This window comes from Diceros bicornis, chromosome 18 (genome assembly GCF_020826845.1).
Source record: "Diceros bicornis minor isolate mBicDic1 chromosome 18, mDicBic1.mat.cur, whole genome shotgun sequence".
Lineage (NCBI taxonomy): Eukaryota > Metazoa > Chordata > Mammalia > Perissodactyla > Rhinocerotidae > Diceros > Diceros bicornis.
The window spans coordinates 62,207,508-62,229,707 of record NC_080757.1 but is presented as its reverse complement, the minus strand read 5'-3'; the positions used below and the strand labels follow the sequence as shown (position 1 = coordinate 62,229,707).

At 49.5% G+C, this 22,200-nt stretch overlaps 2 protein-coding genes across 8 annotated transcripts in view; one reads left to right on the top strand and one right to left on the bottom strand.

Annotated features, from left to right (window-relative positions):
* TBCD (tubulin folding cofactor D) overlaps window positions 1-22,200 on the bottom strand; it is a 203,592-nt gene that overhangs the window by 112,378 nt on the left and 69,014 nt on the right. The gene's annotated exons all lie outside the window — the stretch shown is intronic.
* Window positions 13,854-16,668, top strand: ZNF750 (zinc finger protein 750). The gene is made up of 2 exons (XM_058561981.1): window positions 13,854-15,520; window positions 15,661-16,668. The coding sequence occupies exons 1-2, from the start codon at window positions 14,079-14,081 to the stop codon at window positions 16,367-16,369; spliced, it is 2,151 nt and encodes a 716-aa protein (XP_058417964.1). The 5' UTR covers window positions 13,854-14,078; the 3' UTR covers window positions 16,370-16,668.

Here is a 22,200-nt window from a genome sequence, read left to right as displayed (position 1 = left end):
ACAAGGCAGTCAGCAGACCAGCATCAACACACACTATCTACGAAAGTGCTGCCCCAGGATCTGCCTCAGAAGCACACAAGACCGCTGCCTCCCTGCCACCTTCCAAGTCGTGCACACCCTCTCGCAGAACCAGCAGGGAAGGGGATTCTGGCAGAGTGTCCCAGCTTAGCTAAGCTGACACCATGCAAAGCCACAATGCAAAACCTTCAGCATCACAGTGCGAAGATGAAGAGGCGAGAACGTGAGCGGCCTGTTCCCCCCAGGTGACCGTGAGGATCTAGAATTTATCTAAGTGCTTAGAACGATGTCTAGGACACAGCCAATGCTCAGAGAAGATTAATTCTTACTTTAATTGTTACTATTTTCATTATTGCTGGCAAGTACAACCCACAGAGTGTCTGGGACATCACCAACCCTACTGGCTGAGCGTTGGGGTTTTAACACCCATGCAGACTCAGGACAACTGGGCTTGGGCCTGCTGAGACCCTGCACAACTTCAGGCCACTCACGTCAAAGAAAGGAATAGAGCAGCTGCCAACAAGGAGGCTTGCTCCTTCTGCGGCTCTGAAAGAAAGAGGAAGTTTCCATGAGAAATCAAAGCTCCCAGCCCGGGCCATGCACATCTCCTTGAGCGGGAGCAGCCCAAGCTGAGAAGCAGTGTGAAGCCCGTTCCAGGCCGCCCAGCCAGGGTGCCCTGGAGATGCAACACAAAACCACACTGCTGGATGTGTCACGTGCCTGCTGAACACGAGCCAGTCAGGAATGAGGCCGATCACACAGGAGAAGCATGCACCCATGGGAGAGCTTGCAGACACAACACAAGGGTCAAAAGCCCAGGGACTGGAGAGAACAGAGCCTCAAGACACCAAAAAACAGGCTCAACAGTACAGACACAAAAAGAAGAACGGAAACCACAGCGAAGGAATGGGGAAGACCTGAGAAAGACCCAAAACAAATGTCTGGAAATGAAAGAAAAGAAGATGCACTGCTGAAGATGAACTCAAGGGACTCAGGATGCAGGCAAAGATAAACTGTGGCCTTGAGGGCCGAGCTCGGGGAGGGACCAGGCTGAAGAAGCAGCGAGGAGTCACAGCGCAGAGCACGGGACGGGACTAGTTCCACGAACCTTCTCCCATACTCGTCTTTTGCCTATTTTTTATTGTTATGTTTTTCACTGATGTTATTTGTAGCATGAAAAAGAAATCTGTGTGTTAATTTTTCTTTACTTGTCCTTGTTCAATTTAACGAAAGGACTTCTGTACCTCCTTGCGAACCTGCCCACAGATCGACCTGTGAAAAGTATCTTTTAAACACAAATTCAATAAAAAGAAGGAAAGAGCCACATGACCTGTTCCTAGAAAACTGTACAAGTCTGAGGAGAGGCGAGCAAGCGAGAATTCTGGAACACAAGACACTTTATTGTTGGGTGGGGAGAGGAGCAGAGGTGAAGAAAACTGTGGGCATCCTCAAAACTTGGCCCAAGTTCACAAACCTGAATCAGTTTCCCAATCAAAGACAAAACAAGCCCAGAGCACGTGGTTTCCAGTTTCACTTGACACACAGAAGCCCCATCAGGCTGGGAGAGGGAGAGGGGCAGAGCCTCTGCAGCCCTGGGTTCCGAGACCCCGTCTAAATCCCAGGCACAGACAGCCTCTCACCTGGCTCAGACTGAGTCTCATGTGCACGCCAGCCATGAGGAATCCCATTTCCACGGCTCAGCTCTGCTCCTTGCTTCACACATTGCTTGGAAAAAGGCATCAGAAGGGAGGAGCCTCGGGAGCTGCCTGCCCACAGGCCACACACCCAGAAACTGGCAGCCCGTGGCCCTCCTCTCCCCCCGCCCCCTCCCTGGCGGCGGCGGGCCTCCCACTGAGCGCCAAGCTCCTGCTCCAGGCAGAGGGCACTACCTCCCCAGACACAAGACAGCCCAGGAGCAAGAGTGCGGGAGACAGGGCCTGTGTGCTCCCCTCCAAAAAATAAAGTAGCTCCAGTCCCACAAAAATTCTAAGAGTGGCATCATTGGAATATTAAGCAAATTAAAACTCAAGTAGTGCAACCCATCTCAGACTTCAAGTTACAAACAAGGCCCTCCACTCACTCCTCAAGGAAATAAACGTCCCACAGTAGAACCTGGCCCCAAGGCTCTCCATAACCTTGGCCTGCCAACTAGACAGCCAGATTAACTCTGCTTTCATTTTTCTCTATTATCCAACGTCTGATAAAGTAAAAGTCCACTGACATTCTCAGGGTTTTTGTAAATGAGAAATCAAGGGCATTGTCTCAGAAAGAGGACCCGGTCTCAGCCCTCACGAGCTCCACAGGCTGAGTTCTCCGGGGTGGGACAGGCGGGGCCTCCTGAGCACGAGCCCCAACTCCAGTTCACACTTCACTCAGTTCAAGTAAGGCCCCAGGCGCCAGCCTCGGGCTCAGCTCGTGTGCTCACCCCCCAGCACAGGCAACCCTGCCAGGAGCACCTGTGGCAACAGCAATGACTTGCTCCCGGGTTCCTGATCCGAGGAGACAGGTCCAGGCCTAGCTGGCGGCCTCTGAGCAGCAGGCACAGGGCCCAGGCCCCACACCGAGTAGACAGGTTGGGAAGCACACCGCCCAGGCCAGAGCCTTCCCCTCCGGCTGCAGAAGGAATGCACCTGAAACCAACACACGGACAGACGGGAGCAGCAAAGCCCAGCGATGCAGGGAAGCACCTCCTCATGCCCTGACCAGGCAGAAAGGGGGAAGATGTGGGAACGGCAGACGTCCCAGAAAGGAGACTGACCAGGAGGGCAAAGCGCCACCAAGTGGGCACAGGTGCCTGTCAGCAACAGGGACCACATGGACGTGGGTGGCCCTAGGGCCATCTCAGAACCAAGACTCCAGGAGCCTGGAGAAGTCACACCAGTTTCCTTGCATGGGGTTCCCACTATGGGACTCCAAATGGAAAGTGAATTATAGTCAAGAAACCCCAAGAAGGGGCTGGCCCAGTGGCATAGCAGTTAAGTTTGCACACTCCGTTTCGGTGGCCCGGGGTTCGCAGGTTTGGATCCTGGGCACACACCAACACACCGTTTGTCAAGCCATGCTGTGGTGGCATCCCATATAAAGTAGAAGAAGATGGGCACAGATGTTAGCCCAGGGCCAATCTTCCTCAGCAAAAAAGAAGAGGATTAGCATCAGATATTAGCTCAGGGCTGATCTTTCTCACCAAAAAAAAAGAAAAGAGAAGAAAGAAACCGCAAGAAATGCACCTTCACCTGGAAGAGCGAGCACACAAAACCTAAGGTGCACAAAGCTGGAGTGGGAGCAGCTTCAGCACAAGGGCGGGGACAGCAGGGCGCCATGGCCCAGGCTGCTCCTGCAAGAGACAGCATTCTAGAAGGAAGCTGTGGGGAAGGATCACGTCCCAGCTCTGCTCTCCTCCCTCGGTACCTGCTATCTCAACAAAGGCTCAGTGAGCACACTGTGTGCATGTGTGCACACGTGTGTACGTGTAAGTTGCCCTGCCCTCTAGGAGCCTAGAGTCTGCGAGCAAGGGACCCCAATGTCTCACCACCCGCATCCTCCCAGCGGAGCAGCGTCCAGCTGGCATGCTGCCCAGTGGCCTGAGCCTCATCACATCTCACGGGACTCACGAGGGTGGAGACCCTAAGACACAGCCTGGGCAGTGAGGTGCCCCTTGGCCCCAGGAACCATCCTGGCTCCCCTTCTCGTGCAAACTCCCTGGGGCCGAGACCATGAGGACAGGATCTCACAGAGCATTTGTCAACCTCGAGAACTTAACGAATGTCATCCTGGCAGCTGGTTAGGGCTCACTTCCTCTAACAACCAGAATTAGACCGAGACTGAAATCATGCCTCTGACTTTTCTGTTGAGTTTTCCTTTTTCCTTTCCTCTGGATACAGCACCCTAAAAGGAGTGCAAACAATTAAAATAGAAACCATCCTGTATTTACTTACAAGGTCAAAAATAGAAGTGATCTGTTTCCTTCATCAAAGATGTTCTATTTTGTGATGCATACCATTCCCACCGTGCACACACAACAATAGCGGGATGTTGTGATCAAGCCATCGGAGCCTAAAGGAAGCCCACGAGTAGGAGCCCCCAGTGCACCTTTCTACAGACAGGAAGACTGAGGCCCAGGTCAGGGAGCTGCCCCACAGCACAGAAGGAGGAAACAGCGGGGCCAAGACTTGCATCTCGGCAGCCTGGCCACAGAGCACAGGCGTGAGCATGGTGCTGCCAAAAGGATGGTGAGCGGGACAGTGACAGAGATGCGGACGGGGAGGAGGACTGAGATGGGGAGGGGACCATGACAGAGAAAGAGATGGGCACGGGGACGGCAGGAAGATTAAGCTGCCTAAAGCCGTGAAGTCAAGGAGCAAGTGGAGGAGCCGGCACAATACCTGCTGCAGCCTCGCCTGCCGAAGCAGGGGAGCTGCCACCCTGGACGGGCTTCCAGGCCCGCACATGGGGGCAGGGAGGGAAGTGGGACATCACGGCACAGTCCGATGTGGCTGCTAAACTCAGGCCCAGCAGCACCTGTGTGGCGGTGGACACGACACCTGACCCCCCCAGGCAGCACTGCTGCTCCCACGAGAGTTGCTGCCGCCATGGCACCCGTCCCTCCCCACACCCAGACCCATCGAGGCCCAACGTGGCCAGGAGCTCAACCGTCAGCCACCTCGCCGAGGTTCTGAGTACAGAGGTCCCCAGATCCAGCTCGCAGCTGTCAGCATCTCATGGGGAGGCATGTCCCTGGCGTGCAGCCCTTCCACTGTCTGGTGTGATTCTGCTGTCATCCTTGAGGCTGGGCAACCTCAGCCAAGCTACTTACCCTCTACTTACCCGCTCTTTCACTCCACAAACCAGGCTTGTGAGAGTTCCTACTTCGCAGAGCTGTTGCAGGGATTACACAAATTAACACAGCTCGAGTGCTTAGCACAGGGCCTCACACCAATAAACACTCAGTAAATGCAGCTGCCACTCCACTACTCTTGAAATTTTGGCCTTTTTGGTCAGAAACTTAGAGGATTTCTGGGTAATGCAGTGGACAGAACACACTTAACTGTGGGCTGAATCCCACTAACAACAGAAAAGGACTCTTCTCCTTTAGGGCACAAGCTACAGGGTCAAGAAGGATGGGAGGACACTTGGGAGGCTGGCCCAGCGGACGCCAAGTCTGAACTCAAGTGAGGAAACCAGACCCTCCCTGGTCCGCCCACCAGATCCCTGAAAGGCCCAAGATGTGTGGGGGTGGGGCTAAAAGAAGGAGCAGTGGGAACGCCACTGGGGAAGTGGACTCTGGAGCCCCCAGCCCTGCTGCAGACACCATCAGCTCTCTGAGACGGTCAGCAGGTGGAGGAGGTATCAGCCTGAAAACAGAAAAGCTCTGTGGAGGACACAGGGACGATGCAGGGGGAACCCCACCACTTGCCCAAAAACAATCATTAAAATCCTCAGAGAAGTAAGGGAAGCTATCGCAACAACCACCTTAGAATAAGACACTGAAAGGGATACTCAGAACAAATAAGAACTCTCAGAAACCAAAAACTGTAACAGCAGGAAGAAGTGCTTCACAGAAGGGCTGGCAGAGAGAGGTGAGGAACCTAAGAAAACCACGGGTAAAGGAAAGAGCCCACAAGGGCTGGCCCCGTGGCCTAGTGGTTAAGTTCAGCACGCTCTGCTTCAGCAGACCAGGTTCGGATCCCGGGGGCGGGCCCACACCACTCGTCAGCCATGCTGAGGTGGCGTCCCACGTACAAAATAGAGGAAGACTGACACAGATGTCAGCTCAGGGCGAATCGTCTTCAGCAAAACAAAAAGGAAAGAACACATAGGGAGAAACAGTCGCATGTAGAATCAGGAGTCTCGCTGACACACGACTCTAGAAGAGGGCAACTCCATGGCCAGTGCCACTGCCGTCCGGGGGCCCTCACAATGTGCCACATCTCACCAGGGGAACGTGTTTCTCAGAACTGATGAAACAGCACTCGAGATCTGCACCCTTCACTGAACGTCAACCATACCTTTAAAAGAAGTGGAAACGACCAGTTGGCGACACACCTGCTGCAGGGTCCGGGGTGAAGCGCCGTGACACCCGCGCCTGACCCAGAAACACAGCAAACGAGGTGGGGGTGGGGGCAAGAGGGTGGCGGAACCCGTGACAATGCAGAGCTGCACCCGGCTCACTGCGGTGCCCGGCCTTGGGTACAGGAGCCATCACGATTGGAGCCCTACGACTCCTGTTTTAAATTTTTCATATTAAATGTTGGGGGAAAAGAATCGGGAATCAGAATGGCACCAAACTTTTCCACAGCAGCACCAAAAGCTCGCCGCATGGGGCCCCTCATGGCTCTGCAGGCCACGATGCCCAGCTTACGGCTCTGCACTAAACTACCAACCAGGTGGAAGACACTTTCCATCAGTCAGGGTCTCCAGAAACTTGCCTCTCCACACTTTCTCAGGAGCCCACAAAAGGGATGTGCTCCACACCAAAATAAAGGATCAGCCCAAGAGAGAAGATGATGTGGGTCCAGGAGGAGGGTTCCCGACACAGGAGAGAGGTAGAGAGAGCGTAGGACGGGGGAAGGTAGATGTGGAGGTGGAGGAGCCAAAGAGCCAAGCTCTCGCTTCCCACAAAGGGAGGGCAACAGACGACACTCAAAACCAGAGGTAAATACCAAACACTCAGCTGAGGAGAGGTCCGAGTGGCACTCCTGGGCGGAGAGAGTGGGAAAGGCCCCTCTCCCAGCCTCCCCTTGAGTCCGGGCCAGTGAGGTCAGACAGCCTCACCATGCTGAGGACTAGAAGCTTCCACTTTGCTCTCTCAGGAGTCCTGAGCTGGGTAAGGCTGACCACCCTCCTGGAGAGGCCTCTGGAGGGGACTACAGAGGGAAGAGGGGGCCCAGCCGTCTCCTCTGGACACAAGGCAGGTGAGTGAAGCCACCTGGACCCTCCAGACCAGCATACCTGCAGCTCAGTACCACCAGTGCCCACTCACGCCCACAGGACACAGGAACCGCCCGCTGAGCTTGACCCAACTCCCGCCTCATGAGAACATGAGACGTAACGAAACAGTAGTTGTTTCAAGCTGCTAAGTTTTGGGGCAACTTATTATCCAGCAATAAGTAAGAGGAACAGCAGGGAACCACTGTTCTTTGTGACAAGATTTACAGAACTGTTTTCACTCTTTAAATTATATGGATGTCTAATTTGGACAAAAGTTAACTAAAAACTTTTTTTAAAAGAATTCAATATGAAGGTAAAGACAGGTAAAATCTTAAGTCTTTTTTTTTTTTAAGGAAGATTGGCCCTGAGCTAACATCTGTTGCCAATCTTCCTCCTTTTTTCCTTTTTTCTCCCCAAAGTAGATACTTGTATGTCATAGTTACACATCCTTCTAGTTGCTCTATGTGGGACACCACTTCAGCATGGCTTGATGAGTGGTGTGTAGGTCTGCGCCCAGGATCCAAATTGGCGAACCCCAGGCCACCGAAGCGTAACGTGCAAACTTAACCACTGTGCCACTGGGCCTTAAGTCTTAAACTGAAAAAAATCCAGCATCTGTCCTGGCAAACCTGACCCCGCACCACCATGCCAGGCACACCACACATGACAGGGGCCTGAGCCCACCTGATACCATCTCCTTTCCCTGTCCCCAAACTGACACCATAGGCCAGCCTCCCTGACAGCAGGGAGACAGCCACAGGTTGAACAGCAGGCAGGTGAAGCAAGGAAGGGACAAACTGCCTCAAAAATTAAGTGTCTCAGTTATTTATAAAAAAGAAAAAAAGGACAGTGCCAGAGTGAGCAGAGCCCACTGCCGCCGGCAGCACAGGTCCCGCCCGCCCTGCAGCAAGCCCGGCACTGGTCTCAGGCGTGCAACAGCAGGTCCCTGCGGTGAGGCAGCTGAGCCTGTCTCTCTCCCTCCCTGCTCTCAAGGAGGACTACGGACAAGGATTCCCCAATTCCCAGGCATGAGGTGAAGGGCGAGAGGCCCGTCCAGGCCCTTCATGGCAAGGACTCTATGAGTGTCAGCCCCGCCAGGGGAGGATGTGCTTCCCTGCTGCCACCCACATCTGCTGGAGCGTCTACAGGTATGTCTCACACATGGTGTCTTTATTACAATATCAAACCTTTATCCGAGTCACCTCCACCCTAGAACTCTCCATTCTAACCGGGAACACGACCCCTCTAGCCCAAGAATGCCAGGGCAGCACTAAAATGGCACCCACGAGACTGAAGCCGGGAGCTTCCGTGAGGCACAGAAGTGGCACTCAGCTGGCCGGGCCGGCGGTGACGCTGCTCCGAAGCAGCTCGGTGGGTGCAAACACATGAATCGTAGCTGCGGGCAGGAGGAATATCAGGTGCATCTCTGTGCCCTGAGGGCTTGACTCCTACACTTAAATCCCGCCCACTGGAACAGCCGGCTCCAGTTTCAGCGAGGAGCGAGCGTGAGAACAGGTCCTGCTCCCTGGGCACGGGCAGCGACCGCCACGGCTCCGCAACCGCACGGCTCCCACACTGCCCGCCTCTGGTAAGTACCTACGATTTCTTCTCAAATTCAAGTTTTCCTTGAAAACTACTCTCAGCTGTATCTAAAACTCTCTGGCTCAGTGGATCACTTGCCTGGTGTCTGATCTGCCTAGATCTGTTCTGAGGATTACCTCAGGACCCAGCAGGTGCATCGCTAGAGTGGAGACCATTATTACAAAACTTTTAACAAGGCTTACACCTTATTCTAAAAGTATAAACAAGTTTATTTGGAAATTAAGCTCTCATTTCTACCATAAAATTCATAAAATTTAAACTAAAACTCAAATTTATATTATTGCTTATCTCTTCCTCACCTTAAAAATAAACTACAATAAATTTCAACATAAAAGGATCATACACATACATATGTGATTAGATAGTTGCTGATTTTAATTTATAGTTGCTTTAATTTTAAAACCTTCGAAAGTTAAAAAATAAGTACTATTTTGACATAAGCTTACAAAAAAAAAAACCTTAACCAAAGAGGATCCTTATATATACAAAAAGGGGTTTTTCCCCATAGAAAGTTTCTCATAAACCTGTATGAGAACAATTATTGAATAAATTATTGGCTAAGACTGACCAAAGTCAGACTTCATTTAAGCAAATTCTGTCTACATTTGTCATCCTAATTTTTACGCTGCAGTAACAAAGTCCTTCCGATGCTTTACACTGGTTTTTAAGGATAAACAAGGGAGGCGTTTTGGGATCTGTGGCTCGGCTGACACGCTGCGCCGCGTTGAGAGCTGTGTCGTTCATTGTCCAGGGCTTATGTCTGTAACTCAGGGTCTCCGGCTGAAACTAGAAAGAGCCTCTGTTGTTTTTCTAGGTCCATTCTTCCAAATTATATTCCAGAAAACTGTCTTTTTCCCTAGGTCATGGTTGTCCTGAAGTTTATCTTTCATTTTAAAGAACCGAAAGTCTGGGAGGGAGTGGTGGTTAATCACTGGAAAAGCTCAATTGGAGTAAAACTCACAAATCTTGTTCTTGCGACACCCCAGTGGGTAGGCGACAATGGTGTGTCCTTGAGTTATGCAATAACGCCACATCACAATATTGTAATTATAGCATGCCCTTCAAAACGTTCTACCTGATGAGGCTCTTTGCCAGACAGCTGGACACCACCAAAAGGAATATTACAGCATTACTTCAGTTCACAGGTTAATACGCATGACAAGCATAGTTACTCAGCCCGTCATAGCAATGTCCTATAAAGTTAAGCTATAATTACCTCTATTGTGTCCTATCAAAGCTCAAAAAATATCTTTGTCCTGTCTACTTTTCAGAGTTCAAACTCCTTAGAAACTTTTTGAATATGCCAGCCTCTCACGATTATCCTAACAACTGGCAACAACATTAATTGTCCACACTTAAGAACCTATCGAGAGACAGGGCACTGGCAATTTAGTGCTTCAAAAGCAAGCACACAAAGCCCTGTGGCTGACCGAAACCACAAGCTGTTCAAAGCCTGTGTGGGCAGTTATGCCAGCGCCCGCCGGGTGTTGTGAGCCGAAGCCTTGCACCAGGAGAAATGCAGCAGCCAGAGACAGCTCCAGCTCATGGCACTTGCCACAGGCAAAAAAGTAAATCAGCTGAATACAAGCAGGTGTTTAAAATGCTTGAAAAGCAACAAAAGGGACACCTTTAAGTAAAGCAGGAAGCCCTCTGTGAAAGCTCACCCGGGGCCCTGTGCGTGCCTTAAAGCCACTGCATGGCATCCTTCGCCCCTCAGTGTGGACGCTGTATACACTGGCTGCTTAGTGTACACTGATTCTGAGAGGGAGAACGCGGTGCGAGCTGGCGGACTCCCCCTGGCGCAGAGGGAGTGCAGTGGAGGGAAAGGCCCAGTTAACCAGCTGCCCTCAGAGGCAGGCAAAGAGCAGACCCTGCTCCCCATACTTCAATGCCCCTGGCGGGAAGGCACGTGAGACGCAGGGCTCCCAGCCCTTCCCAGATCAAGTGGGAAGTGAAAGCAGGGTAACACATCGTGTCACATAAACCTCCTTTAGGGTTAAGTTCACGTCTGAACTTTAAAACATGCTAACACTGCAGTTCTCCACTGAAAGCCAAACCGAAGGGGTCCTGCCTTATTAACACCTCGCTGCACGCACAGCTCTCCAGACAGTACTAAGACAGAAACGGGCCTTCCCGGGAAGGACGCGTGCGACACCTCTCTCACCACCTTTAGGAAAAACTTCACCTCTGGATGCAAATCCAAACTTATTACAAACACTGAGAGTTCTGGATCAGATTGTTTTGGCAACAATACCCTTTTTTGGAATATTTAACACGAGCAGCTGCCAGTGAGCACCAAGCCCAGCAGGTATAAACTGACCAGGCAGAGACTGTCACAAACCTGTCCCCACAGACAGCAAGACTGACGAGGTGCCAGGCGGTCAGTTGTAGTTCCTTCATCCTTGTAAAGCTCACTAGGGCAGGAGCAGAACTCGCAGACTGACATCTTCACTCTATAGGCTGTCCTATCGAGAGTTTACAAAAGCCTCAATTTTATCCCACTTATTCCTTTGGCATTACTGCGTTTTTATAGCTGAGTGAGCTACATCTGCCCATCTCCATCAGCATCTGAAGCAGCTGTGCTCCCTTGTTCTAATTAGTGATGAATTGTGCAACCCTGACAGGTCAGTTTACCCAAAGTTACTGAAACTACTGTGACTCCATCACAGGTTTCCCTGCCAAAAATCAAACCCCGGAACACTCTCAGCCCCTATAATGCCGGCACCAAGGAAGGCACCCCTGAAAGCCTGTTTACTGTCCTCGTAAGCTAACTGACCAAAAAACAAACAGTTCAGACCAAAACTTTAGGTACAACATCACTTGATTTAAAAAAGTACATATTAACATAAAAGTAGTTATTTTCCAAATCATTTTTTTTTAATATTTTGCTTTCTTTTTTTTTTAATTTTATTTATTTATTTATTTTTTCCCCCAAAGCCCCAGTAGATAGTTGTATGTCACAGCTGCACATCCTTCTAGTTGCTGTATGTGGGACACGGCCTCAGCATGGCCGGAGAAGCAGCGCATCGGTGCGCGCGGGATCCGAACCTGGGCCGCCAGCAGTGGAGCGCGCGCACCTAACCGCTAAGCCACAGGGCCGGCCGTCCAAATCATTCTTTTGGGTAATACTGTGATAACTTACATATAATTCGCCTCCTATAAACCTTTGAGAAAACTTAGTCAACATGGGTTTATTTATATTTTTGTCTAAAAGTATCAGCAATATTAAATAATACTGCTTCTAAAACTAACATCATCATTCTCCCAAATCCCAAGGGAAGTTTCTGTTCATCTGAGCTCGCGTTTCAGACGTTTGAGGTAGTGTGCCTGCGTCCGCTCCTGGCTTCGCTAGGGCTCCGGGCTCACACCTGATAAACGTTTTGCAACTGTCATCATTTTGATCATGGTGCTTCCAGCTCCTGATGAAATCATCAGTTTTCAGACCTCTGCCATAACATATCCTATACAATCATGGGAACCTGACTTGCAGAGGTTCTCACGCCTTCAGAACCAGGGAGCACAATGAGACGTGCCAGCACAGGCCCCGCTGACTTATCTAGCTGGCCCGGCGTTGGCTGGAATCACTTCCTGACGGGAGGCAAGGAAATCGTGCTCTTATAGCCCAGAGCACATCTGCCCCTCAAGGTATGGACTGAATTCATAAAGAATTATTTCACATTTTCTTCTTTAATAAGAGGGGAAATTAGAAAGACACAAAGCTATGATTACATGTTTCATTTGCTCGGCTCTGACACTGCCTTGTAGCTCCTGCGGCCGCACACGGTGGGAGAGGAGAGGGCTGGGCCAGCTGGAAGGCACAGAGCCCAGGCACCAGGTCCATGAGCCTGGCTCTGACTACCCAACACCCTGCCAATGAGCACCCCAAAGTGGGGCCAGTGACCCCCTCTCCCTGCTTACGGGGCAGCCAAAAATCTCATTTCTCATCCAAAATACGTGCCTCGAGACCGCTGCTCACAGCAAAAGGCCGCAGGCATCAGCAGAGCCCTCCTTTCCACCCAAACCAACTACTAGTGAATAAACATGTCTCTGAAAGAACGAGATGATAAAACAGATGATTAACAGGGGCAGTTTGGAGGGGGGAGGAGGGTTGTGTTTTTAAGAAATATGAATAAATGAGTAGAGAGACCAGTTTGCTGAGAATAAAATCAGATAGCTTTCTTAGAATTTAAGATATCCAAGTCAAAGTTAAAACTCCACTCCCCCCGCTTTCACGCCGCCTCCTGCAAACTCCCCATTCCCTCATCCCCATGTGGGGCGCAGGGAGAGAGGTTTCTTTCACTACATCACTACGTTACTCTGTGAAAACGAGTCTCTTAGAGTTCCCATACGTATTTCTCTATTTTTAAAAGGCTGCTTTCCAGATGAATGTTTTAGCCACCCAGTGTCCAGAAGGTGACGCTTTATAGATGAAATCTCACAGGACTCACGACTGACCATCTCTGCTCATTCTAGAAAGCAGAACTGCAACTGGAAACAGTTTTGTTCAATCATTTCCTTTTAACTTCATTTTTAAGCCATCTGAAAATATTTAGAAGCTAAAGACCTTTTCCTTTTTACCTTTTTTATGCAAATTACAGTGCGGGCCTTATTCCTCACCCCTCCCCTCCAGACTTCTCCACCCACAGGCTTTCTCTAGACAGTCACTCCAAGGGCTGGTCCAGGACAGACAGCTGCGCCTAAGCCACGCGAGATCCCAGATCTTAGGTCTGTGTTCTCAGCTTCGGTCATGACGCAGAGGGAGAGCCCCAGGGTGTGCAGAGCAGCCTTGGAAGGAAACCCGGGCTGAGACCTCCTGTAAGCCTGGGAGGCCAGGAGTGGAGACCCTCAGGGTTCTGAGTGAACATAAGTGTGAATGCGTGGCGCACACGCACAAACGTGGGCCTCCTGTCATAGACCGGCACGCTGTGACAGGACCCAGTCCAGAAACTCTGTGGACACAGATGGGAGCGCGGGTCCTGGCGGTCACTCAAGCTCCTTGAGCCACAACCTTCCTGGCATCTGCGGCCTCAGATCACAGGACAAAGGTTCCCAAAACTCAGAGAATTACAGGAATTCTCAGAATTGACACTAAACACTCCACACTCCTCTTGGCCCCAAGGTAATTCTTTCAGGTCAGACTTGAGAAAACAGAAACCTCCCAGGGAGTTGGCAGCTGGGTTACGAGCCAGGGGCAGTTGATGCTCACCTCATACCTGCACCAATGAGAGTGGTTACCCCTTCTGCAGCCTCAGTTCCTCAGGGGTCTGTGTGAGGACAGGCTAGTCCTTCCTTAGCCCATTAAGCCAAGACCCTGACTAAGGCTCTGTTCCTCCATTGCAGATCCTGTCCCCACACAAGCGAGACTTTCCTCGTCAGACTGGCAGCAAGTGGAGCTGGCTTCAAACAAAACTGCTCAGAAAGAAAAGCAAAGGAAAAGTGGTGACACGACTTCTCAACCACCAAGTCTGAGGTAAACAGCAGCCAGCAGTGACCAGCCCGCTAAGACCTGAGCCAGGCCCATAAAAAGGAAAATGAGTCTTCTCAAAGAGCGGAAACCAAAAAAGCCGCATTATATCCCAAGGCCTCCGGGAAAACCCTTCAAGTATAAGTGTTTCCAATGTCCCTTTACTTGCAATGAAAAGTCACATCTCTTTAATCACATGAAGTACGGTCTCTGTAAAAACTCCATTACTTTAGTATCAGAGCAAGATCGCGTTCCCAAGTGCCCCAAATCCAGCTCTTTAGACTCTAAGCAAACCAGTCAGCCAGACCCCACAGCGAAGCCCGCCTCCTCCAAGTCCATCACAAACAGGCTCTCACACTTGGACACGAAGCTTCAACACGGCCTTGCCAAGGACGATGTCAAGGAAAATCTGGACCTGCACGCGTGTGGGCCCCACAAGTGCCCAGGACAAAAGCCTGCTCTCCTCAAGGAAGCAGCGCCCCTGAGTCCAGCTCCAGAAGCCACCATGGGCACCCAAGCCGCCCTGGAAGGCGTTGTTCGGCCTTCGGCATTTGTTCCAGTTGGAGAGCAGAGACTGAAAGGCCCAGAGCATGTTGAGGCTCCTGCAGTGCTGCCACTGCCCACGCCCAGCGCCAAGGCCACCTCCTTCCACACTAAGTCTGCATTCCACGCTCCTGGCTACCCATGGAAAGCTGGCTCACCTTTCCTCCCGCCTGAGTTTCCACATAAAATCCCCCCTACAAAGGGGTTTGGTGCCATTTCCCCTTACGTGCACCCCACAATCCCGGAGTACCCGCCTCACTTTTACACAGAGCACGGACTGGCCACCGTCTACTCACCCTACCTGCTGGCCGGGAACTCGCCTGAGTGCGACGCTGCCCTGCTCGCAGTCTATGGGGCCCAAGACCAACGGCGTTTCCTGCCTCACCCCGGGCCAATCCCTAAGCATTTGAGCCCAACTCCATCGACGTATGATCATTACAGATTTTTCCAGCAGCATCACTCCAGTCTGCCGATTTCTTATGGATTTTACAGACCAGAGTCTGCGTTCTCCTCCTATGGTCTCAGACTCCCACCCATCACTGGTATTTCACAAGACCAAAGCTCTCACCTATTGGAAGAAGCTGCTCTGGTCTACCCGGCGTCGAGTCCATCCAAGTTAAACCCTTCCAACTCCCACAAAACACATACAGAGTTTGAGAAAGAGAGTCCAACTCCTGAGGCTAAAGACCCTTCCAAAGATGGGCAGAGGGACACAGAAGGGACCAAAATGAGCCCGCGTGCGGGGAGCGCAGCCACAGGCTCCCCAGGAAGGCCGAGTCCCACCAACTTCACGCAGACAAGCCAGCCATGTACTGGGCTGTGTGGCCTCTCGGACCAGCTGGCCTCAAGCGCCCTGGGCAGGCTCCATCAACCTGAACAGAGCCTCACAGCCTTCAGGCCCATCAAAAAAAACACGGAGCACCCACATTCCCAGGCTGCAGAAGACAGAGACGAGTCTCCAGAAAGGTAAGAAAGTTTCATTTTCAAAACCTCCAAGTAATGTCTCTGGTTGTGCTCAACTAGCTGAGCTTATACTTGCTCACAATGCCTCACATGGTAGCTCTTCTAAGCAAGGTTCCTATTAAGCTTCTCTTTGCCTCTTCCAGGCTCGATGCTGTGAACACCGACCCTCCAGCTCAGACAGGAAGCGCCTCTCACGGCAAGGAGGCCGCGCCTTCCAGCCCAGAGGACAGCTCCAGGATCACCCCGCTAAACCTCTCCAAGAAACCAGAGACGCGACTGTCAGCCGCTCACGACCCTGTGTACAGAGACTTCCCAGATCTGCAAGATGTGCCTCTGAACCTCTCGGTGAAGGACCCCTGCAATGCCCTGACCCCAAGGCCTTCCTTTCACAGTCCACCACGAGACACAGAAGCTGCTGCTGCCGCTCAAGAGACTAAGACAGAAAGTTCTGGAGATGGGCCAGACCACACTGAGACAAACCAAAACGGCCTCAACTCTGATGAGGCTCCATCGATGAGCCCCACAGGGAAGGCCCAGGATGTGCGAGCAGCCGACAGCGGTGACGAGCAGAAGCAGACAGCGGCTGTGGCCCTCTGCCAGCTGGCAGCCTACAGCCCGGAGAAGGTCCAGGTAGGCGATGGGAAGCCTGTGGCCCAGGAGTCTGCCTGCCAACAAGATTCGCCCACCCTCAGTGCCATAAAAAGCTACACGGCTCAGTGTGACCTCCGGCCCAAAGGGCAAAAGAGGACAAGCCCAAGGGACGCAGGGAAGTCCCAGCAAGGCACTAAGAAGATGAAGCCGAGTGACACGGCCCGAGTGTTCACCCTGCGGAAAAGAACACGGGTGTCTTAAGTGCCTGGCTCTCCCAAGAACACGCCTTCTGAGCTGCTCGGGACTCGCGACAGAAGCAAGTCCTCAAAGGCAGCTTCACCTTCTCATCTGGTGAATTTTTACAATGCGGCTTCTTTTTCCTTCTAAAAATCAAAAGCTGCAATTCAGTTATTATAAATATTATTAATCATGAATGTTAAAAGGTGCTTCTACTTTTGGTTGTAAAAATATTTGAATGACATACTCCAAGACTGATGAGTTAAACACTGGCTTTCGTTTTTGTAAAATGCCAAATGAAATGTGCAGGACTAAAAGGTAACTTTTAGTTACCTTTTAATAAGGTATCTTATAGGAAATAAGCCATCTTATAGGAAATCTTTTAAAAATACTTTTCTTATAAATATCTTAGCACTAGAACAAATTGTTTTAACTGTTTTTCTATTAAATCTGTGTGTTTTGAAGTAACAATTACTAAAAAAAAATGCCAAGAAAAAACATTTTCAGCACTAGCATTAAAGTGCTGTGAGTAAAAACATTGTGATTTGTTATGACTGAACAATACATAAACATCAAGAGGCTATTTATACACATAATTTATTTCCATTAGGGAAAATGTATCACTGGTGAAGCTATTATCAATGTATTTCATTTCCTTATAACGTTACAGTGAATTTTCTGACTCAGCCTCATTTTCCACTTCCTAAAATGATGTATATATTGCTAATTTTCCAATAAACTCATAAGTGAACTTTAAAAATACATAAAATGAGACAGATATAAACTCTGTTATACTTCAGAGTATTTTGCCACAATAAACTCAATGCCAAAGAAAACAGCGTTGAGGCAGCAATTAAAACAAACTGAGAAAGAGTGTGTCTGTGTGTGTGTGCACACGTGAGCATGTGCATGTGTGTAAAGTGTGAGTGTGGGAGTGTACCTATATGTGCTGTGCTCTGAACTAGTGCAGTCACCCTGGGGCGACTCAAGGACATCCCAGGTCTCAGGCCTCAGGGCATTTTTGGAAAGCCAGCCTGCAGGGCCTCCAATCCTAAAACCGCTGCCTGGGAAACAGCTGCCAGGTGTCCCCAGCCCCCTCTCCACGTTCCCTTTCACAGCAGCCCCTCCTCCCACTTTCTGAGGGCATCTCTCACCCAACACGCTGCCCGGAGTGTCACCCAGGGGCCACTGGCCACAGTGATGTGGTGCTGAGGATGGATCACTCTAGAGACCAGATGAGAAATCCCCCTGCAAGCCAGCTAGTGCTCACCTCGTCACTTTCACTAGAACGGAGAGGGTCCTCACAGAGCCATCCAACAGCGCTCAAAGAACCAAGGCAGCCAGAGCAGCAGGCCTGCTGCTCCCAGCTGTATCTACACGTAACAAGACCTCTCAGCACTTAGAGCTGAAAATAAAATGTCTAAATAAAAATTTTTTAATAAAAAATGGACGTGGAGCCTTGCCTCATTCTAGATACAAGCACTACCCACCAACAGATAGCCTGAACTAAAAATCCATCTTGTTAACAGCTGTATTTCAGTAAGATATTATTTTCTGCTGTTTTGATCAACTTTGTACTAAGAATTAATTCTTTAAAAACTCAACCTGGAAAAAACGTTAAATACACAGCACCTTATAGCCGTACAAAATGTAACCAAGTTTCCACTCATAGACAGCCTCTTGTTGAAGAGACATGATAGGGAGATCAATAAAAGATCCTTAAGCACAGAAACACATTACATTAGGAAAAAATTCTCTGGGAAAAGTAAATGGAAATATGGGTTCAAGGAGAGGAAGGATAAAATTCCTATAAAGAACTCGTCTAAGCGTTTTTTATTTATTTTTTGTGAGGATGATTAGCCCTGAGTTAACATCTGTCACCAATCCTCCTCTTTTTGCTGAGGAAGACTGGCCCTGGGCTAACATCCATGCCCATCTTCCTCCACTTTATATGGGACACCACCACAGCACAGCTTGACAAGCAGTGCATCAGTGTGCGCCCGGGATGCGAACCCCAGGCCGCCGCAGCAGAGCGCACGCACTTAACCACTATGCCACGGGGCCAGCCCCATGCATTTTTAAATGGAGGATGAAGAATTTCAAATGATTATGATACCTGGATTCCACTGGACTCTATATTTAAAAGAGTGACGCACAAGTTTTATTTTAAAATGACATTATTCAGGACAGCAAATAATATGCTTTGCAACAGGTTAAATTTATATAAAACCACTGATATCAACTCATAAAAGGGATGCAGAATTTGTCACAATTCCTTTAAGGTGTACAGGAGGCTGCTGTTACCAAGTGCCTCTAAAGCACCAAGGTGGCCACGTGAGGCCCTGGGACCCCATCCAAGGTGTGCCTTCTGACAACCACATGCCATTAACCCAAAAGATACGCTGTTACAACGCAAAACCAATGAACACGCGTGCAGCCTTCACTAGCACTCCTGGGTTCTTCTATCTCTATACACCAATATGTTTTGACAAAGAACAAAAATAGGATACCTCTACCTTCCGCAAGTCTACACCCTGCAGAAAGCAGAACCATACATCAGAGGCCGTGCTCCAGGCTCAGGACCTGAGGCCTCGCACTCTACAGACAAGCTCTCATCTCGTGCTTTACACATGCAAGAACACAGACCTTTCATGTCAAGGGCCCAAAGATTCTGAGAACAGTATGTTTTATAGCTCACCCAAAAGCATTAGGCATCATCTCAAGGGACAAGAAGAGGAATTAGAGACAGTTAACGACGGCAACAGTGCAGGCTGTGAGCCACCTCGCCACCAAGAAGACGCTCACCTCCAAGCTCACGGGGAAGGCAGAGACCATTGCTGCCTGTGGATTTTCGCTGCGGAACTGTGTGCAGCTGCAGCGTGAAGACTGACCCCTTTGCAAACTCCACCCTCCTGATACAATTCCTCCAAAGGTCACAGGCAACACACAAGCCACAGGAACCAGTAGGCCCTTCGTTTCTTTAAAAGCACAATGGAGTCCTAAATCTGTGTAACAAAAAACCAGTCTCGCTAATTTTTTAACTGTACTACCTTTCTGCATTCACATATGACCCAACTTAAGAGCTTAAGTTTCTAATTTACATACAAAAAGTGATAAACCCTCAAAAAGTTAAATACGGAATTACCATATGACCCAGCAATTCCACTCTTAGGTATACACCTAAGAGAAATGAAAATGAGGACTCAGATATGTGTACACCACTGTTCATAGCAGCATTATGCACAACAGTCAAAAGATGTAAATAACCCAAGTACCCACTGACAGATGACAGATAAAAAAATGTGGACTCTCTATACAAAAAATTATTATTCAGCCATAAAAAGGAATGAAGTTCTGACACATGCTACACGAATTAATCTTGAAGATATCACGCTAAGTGAAATAAGTCAGACACAAAAGGACAAATCTTGTACAACTCCCCTTACATGAGGTCCCAAGAGCCAGCAAATTCATAGAGGCAGATAGATTAGTGGTTACCAGGGACTAGGGGAAGGGAATGGGAGGTTAGTATTTAATCGGAACAGAGTTTCTGTTTGGGATGATGAAGTTTTGAAAATAGATAATGATAATGGTTGTACAACATTGTAAATGTAGTTACTACCACTGGATTGTAGACAAAAATAGGCAATATGGAAAATTTTTGTTACATATATTCTACAATGTTTTTTAAAAACAACATAATGTATCAAAACCATTGAATTATATACTTTAAACAAGTGAATTAAATGTTAGGTGAACTATATATCTCAATAAAGCTGAAAAAAATTTTTTAAAAGGATCCTTGAATTTACATTGAAGGAAAAAAATGCTGACAATAACCTTTCTAAACAGTCTTACCAGGGGCCCATGGTGATCTACCCCCATCACCAGTTTTTTTTTTTTTTTTTCGTGAGGAAGACCAGCCCTGAGCTAACATCCGATGCCAATCCTCCTCTTTTTTGCTAAGGAAGACTGGCCCTGGGTTAACATCCGTGCCCATCTTCCTCTACTTTATATGGGACGCCGCCACAGCATGGCTTAACAGGCGGTGCGTCGGTGCACGCCCGGGATCCAAACCGGCGAACCCTGGGCCGCCGCAGCGGAGAGCATGCACTTAACCACTTGCGCCACCGAGCCAGCCCCCTATCACCAGTTTTAACCTTTGACCAAAATGCCACACTTGTTAGGGAGGGAGGGCAGGGGTGGGGTGTTAAATGAAGCCTGAACACACACTTGCTCAAGGAGAAAAACGTTCTAATACAGAAAGACAGAACAAGCACTCCATGTATTAAGTCAAAGGTGTCTTGCTAGGTCCTCACTTTTCTTACAGACTGGAATGTCCAACAGCTCAAAACTGCACAAAGGTTGAAAATCAGGGAAGCATAGGTAATCAGGAGAAGGGAAAGTGCCCGGACTGCGCCTGGAGCTCAGAGAGTAGGACCCCTCCCAAGAAACTGAGGCACATGGGCCTGTGGGCAGAGACAAGGTCAGAAAAGGTCAGTGCTCCGCAAACTGCCAGGCTCCACCCACAGGAGCAGGCTGACCCCAGCACCCCGCAGCGGCTCCACCAGCGGGGAGCACAGCAGCCACACCAGTGCAACCTCTTCTGGGGTGATGGGAATGCCTCTGTGGCTGACTTTGGCTCGAGGACCTCCCCACGCCTTGCCAAACCTCTTCCTTAGACCACTCGGCACTCAAGGATCCCACCACCACCCACCCCCGCCCCACAGTACTAGCGGTCAGACAGTGGCTCTGCCAGTCTTCTCGGATGCCCAGCCCATTTGTCTCTCACAGGCATTTCCCTAATAAAATCCCCGCACATTCAATCCTGTCTTGGCACTTGCTTCTTCTCCGAAGACCCAGACTAGTGCTAACACGCTGTTCAAATGCTAGCTTTTGGATGATGTCACAGAACATGGCAAAGTAGGGAGCTCCACAAATCAGACCCTCCACCAAAATAACCACTAAGCTGGCAAAAACTGACAGAATGAACTTTTTCAGAACTCTGGAATCTAATCAAAAACTTATAACAACCAAAGAAATGCTTAGTGAAGAAAGACGCTACTAAATTTCAGCATTTAAGGAAACCTCTGTTAGGTCACTGGCTAACTGATGACATAACGCAACAGAGACCTCAGTGATCAAACACAACAAGGAATACAGTCTTTGGAAAAAGTCACTAAATAAATGGATGACTAGTTTTCAACAGGCAACAACAGCAAACACCTAGGGAGGGAGAGGATCTGATTTCCAGAGTTACCACATTATCATACTGAAAATGTCCAATTTTCAACAAAAAAATTACAAGGTATACAAAGAAGCAGAAAGTTATGGCACATTCACAGGAAATAAAGAAGTTGACAGAAACGGTCCCCGAGGAAGCCGAGACATTGTCCTTACGAGACAAAGACTTCAAACTGTTTCAAATATGCTCAAAGAGCTCAAGGAAACCAAGAGAACAATGTCCGAACAAATATGGAATGTCAGTAAATAGACAGAAACTGTAAAAAGAGACCACACAGGGGTGACATCAGCATCATGGCAGAGTGAGCTTCCTCCACTGAACTCTCCCCCTCTAAGACACAACAAAAAGACATTCGTATTTCAAAAGAAGCTATTCACACAACACAGGGTACGTCTGAGGCACACAGGCAGCCAAAGGCTGAGGTGCTGGAATCCACAGAGAAAGTGGAAGGAGGTGAGAGGAGCTCCCTTCCTTCCCCAAGGACTGCGACCCTGAGACTGAGACCACGCAGCTCTCAGAGAGTGGGGAGAGGCGGCTCTCCACAGGAAAGCCGGCACTCTCCAAGACCCCTTACAGCCCATGGGGAATCCCCCTACAGAGGGAGCAGAAC